Genomic DNA, 3,719 nt, shown 5'->3' with positions numbered 1-3,719 from the left:
TCCTTCCAAGAACCCTCCTGTAACTAAGACAAAAAAAAAAAAAAAAAAACCCTACAACTCATTTGCTTATTGACGGCCATTATCGAATTCTTCAAATCAGTCTCATGCACGAAACCTAGCTACATCATGTGTCATGCGTCAAACTTTTTTCTCCCTTTGACTGTATAGTCAAATAAAATATAAAAACTTGTACGCAGTAGACTGCAACAGGATCAACGAGCAAGGATTCAAAACGTTCTGCTAGATTGGGGTAGATGGATATTGATATATAAAAGTTACATTATTTTATTAACAAGTTTCTGAAAACCACAACACAAAAAGAACAAAAACGCTTAACATCAAAGCAACTTATATTAGACACTTACTAGTTAATTAAGACTGAACTATGAACACAAAAAGTTTTCGAATTTCGAATCCAACTGTTGTTATTTATTTTCAACACATGACATCCTTGAGAAGCTTGTACCTGCGAGTAGTAGGGCGAGGAGAAGGCGTGCCACTCGGATTCTTCCCCTTGTCGGCGCTCTCTTCACGATCTTGTTGCTTGAGTTTCTCACCCGAATACTCGGATCGGTTTGAGATACCCGTTTCATATACGGTAGTGGAAGATTTCTTGGAGGAGCTGCCATGTCTTGAACTACTTCTTTGTTCACTTTGACACCAGTCACACACCTCAATTGGCTCAGCGTATTCGCTGTAGTAGTTACTGCAATACCTGAAATCATCAAAGTAATACTTTTTAATTTCCATATTAAATCGTGATATAGTTTCAAATTTTCCGTGAAATAATACAAGTGGGCAGAAATAAGATGATGAAAACTTTGTTCACTTTGGTTTTATTACGGTTGTGGTGGTGGTGGTGGTGGTGGTGGTTGGCGAGGGGCATGGCGGAGATGGATGGGCAGATGGGAATCTACCTATAAGAAAAAGTTCAGTTATGTGTAGCTATCAGAGAGATGGTGATCACTGATCATATTCATGATGACACAAATAAGAACAAGATCAGTACAGTATGTATATACATATATGTATGTCGATGAAGTTTTATAAAATTTTATATGAATAAACGATGACAAGATGATGAAGAAGAAGATGATGATGATGGTAAGATAAAATCCATACGAATGTTGAATGCGGTTGCGGCATTTGTTACAACGAAAGAGCTTATCAGGGAAGCCAACGTCGCCGCACATGCAACAAACAGTTTGAAGATCCACCATTGTCGACGAGCTTGAAATTGCTAAAACAGGAAGTCAAAAAAAATAAACAAGAAGAGAAACCCAAGAAGAGAGATAACTACGAGAGAGACTCAGACTCAGACTCAGAACTGAGACTGAGACATTATATATATCTTATAAAGTTTATTGAGTCGGTGTACAAATCCCATACATAGAAATATTTTTTAATGTATAAAGCAAAAAATGTATACACAGGTAGACCACAGGTTGCTTGCAGTCGCTCTCAGTTAGGGGAGAGAGATGTGAACCTTAAAATTTTTATGGGAAAATGACAGTTATGTCCTCCTGTCCTCAACTAGCTTGATTTTTATTTCTTACCTATTCTTCTTTCTTTTTATTTTTTTGTTAGTAAAGTTATCCCCACTGTCTACAATTATGCGTGATGTTCACTTCCTTGTTTGTTTTTTTTGGAATTTTGCTACAAGACAAAAGTGCAGAATGTCATATCATTTTTGTATAATTAATAATAATTCAGAGTTATAAAAAGCGTAGAAAAATTATGGGTTAACTTTTCTTAGGAGTGAGAAAATGTTTCTAGCTTTGTTGCTTCAAGCAAATAAAAAAAAAATTAAATCCATTTAATTTAAACTCAAATTAAAATTATGTTAATTTTAAATTTAAATTATTTAAACTAAATATTATATCTAAATCGATTTGATTTAGTTCAAATTTATCTCTATCAATAAATTCAAGTTTAAACTTAATTTTAATAAAAATCAATTCAAACTTAATTATTTAAGTATGCTCAATTTAGTTGTTTTATAAAATAAACTCCATTATTAACTTGATTTAAAACGCAAACTAAAACCTGCCTAATTTAGACTGAATCCAATCCGACAAAGAGGGAAAAAGGAAATTGCCTGGGCTTGGAATGGATATTTGTTTTCACGCGCATATTCAGAGAGTGGGTTAGCTGTCTTATTTGAAAACAAAAGGTGTTTTTTTTTTTTAAAGAAACAAAATAGTGATAAATTATCACATATACGCGCACTCGCAGAGAGTGGATGGGCATTTTCTTGGGAATGGTAAAACAGAAACTGTAAATTGGACGGCATTACAAAAGGTCATTGTGGGTGCACTTGGTTGGATATAATTGTCATTAAACCAAATCTTTTGGAGATTTAAGGAATGTCAGCATTTCTCAGTACAGTACTGCTTACTTACCTTTAAACAAAGTCCACAGCACTATAATTAAACGCAGAAAGCAGTTCTAGAAAGATCGGAGGGTGATCCATAGCTACAATAAATATCATCAGATAAAAAAATTGTATTCCCATCAAGCGGTTGAGATTAGAGTGGATGTTCGCCTTTGGTGTTAATAAAAATACTATAGGCAATGAAGCTGATAAGCATCACGTGGGCCACAGCTCTTTTCATCTACTTTTGGTTTAAGAATTGAGATAGGAAAAAGCACGAGGATCTGTTGGTTTGGCTGGGCCTCCCTCCATTTCTTCCTCGTTATAGCGTCTTCCCAAATATTATAATTAGTTGGAGTGGAACCATAATTAATTTATAATTATAATTAAGTGGTGGGGGTAAAAAATAATATTCAATAATACTTTGTGTATATAAATGATCGAGCATTAACAAGTATAGATTATCTCATCCAATCATATAATTCAAGTTGGATTCAGATTTAATTTGTTCAAGCATGACTCAAAAGCTTCTAAACTCAAATGGGGATAGTCTAATCTCAAAATTGAGTTGAGTCATTTTGATTGTATCGAGTTACTAAAAAATTATTAACAAATTCATCTTTTCTATTGACTTTTCATCTTTTTTAACTATTTTTTTATTGACAATAACAATAAATTCATTTTCTATGATAATTTTTTCTCTCCTTTATTTTTAATAAACTTTATAATTCCATTATGACAACTTTTGGATAACACATCTAACAATTCATCACCAAATCGATTTAGATTTTTTGGATTCAGTTCGGGAGTAAATCAACCATTATTCTACTGGAACAAACCCAAACTTAATCTAAAATAGCCCACCTCAAGTTCTAATCGAAGTCAACTCGATTATCGTTAAATCATCAATAGATCTATCTTCTTTATTGATTTTTAATCTTTTTAAACAGTTTTTTATTAACACTGAGAGCAAATCAATATTCTCTAAGAATATTTATTTTTTTGTCTTTTTAAAGGTTTTTTTATGATTTGTTTAACAATTTATCATTAATTTAAATTGAATTTTTTAGATTTAACCTGAGTTTAAATCGACTTTTATTAAAACTCTAACCCATAATCGTTACAAATGACCATACATTTACTAACCTTTGGTACATTTAATATTCCTCCATGACATAATATTTGTTTTGTAAAATATGATAGTCAACTCCATTATAGTAAAAGCCAGCACCAAATTGGTCTTCCTAGGTCATGTCCATTTAAAGATTTGAATCATTATTTCAACGTGCTCTACAATATTATAATAGAATATGCCGCCTTCTTTGTCTTTGCTCTTTTCTTTTTG

At 32.3% G+C, this 3,719-nt stretch overlaps 1 protein-coding gene across 2 annotated transcripts; it reads right to left on the bottom strand.

Annotated features, from left to right (window-relative positions):
- Positions 1–261: 261 nt before the first annotated feature.
- LOC123216087 (activating signal cointegrator 1 complex subunit 2 homolog) lies at positions 262–1,360 on the bottom strand. 2 transcript variants are annotated; one of them, XM_044636447.1, is made up of 3 exons: positions 1,123–1,360; positions 830–913; positions 262–715 (listed from the first exon to the last, which is right to left on the bottom strand). In XM_044636447.1, exons 1-3 carry the CDS (start codon positions 1,218–1,220, stop codon positions 436–438), a joined length of 462 nt encoding a protein of 153 aa, XP_044492382.1. In that variant the 5' UTR covers positions 1,221–1,360; the 3' UTR covers positions 262–435. The 2 variants fall into 2 exon arrangements, with proteins under 2 accessions (XP_044492382.1, XP_044492383.1); XM_044636448.1 differs by lacking the exon at positions 830–913 and having other exon boundaries at positions 1,123–1,333.
- Between the last annotated feature and the right edge of the window lie 2,359 nt (positions 1,361–3,719).

This window comes from Mangifera indica, chromosome 5, assembly GCF_011075055.1.
Source record: "Mangifera indica cultivar Alphonso chromosome 5, CATAS_Mindica_2.1, whole genome shotgun sequence".
NCBI classification, from domain to species: domain Eukaryota; kingdom Viridiplantae; phylum Streptophyta; class Magnoliopsida; order Sapindales; family Anacardiaceae; genus Mangifera; species Mangifera indica.
The sequence above is the reverse complement of the archived record's forward strand: the minus strand, read 5'-3'. Positions and strand labels throughout refer to the sequence as shown.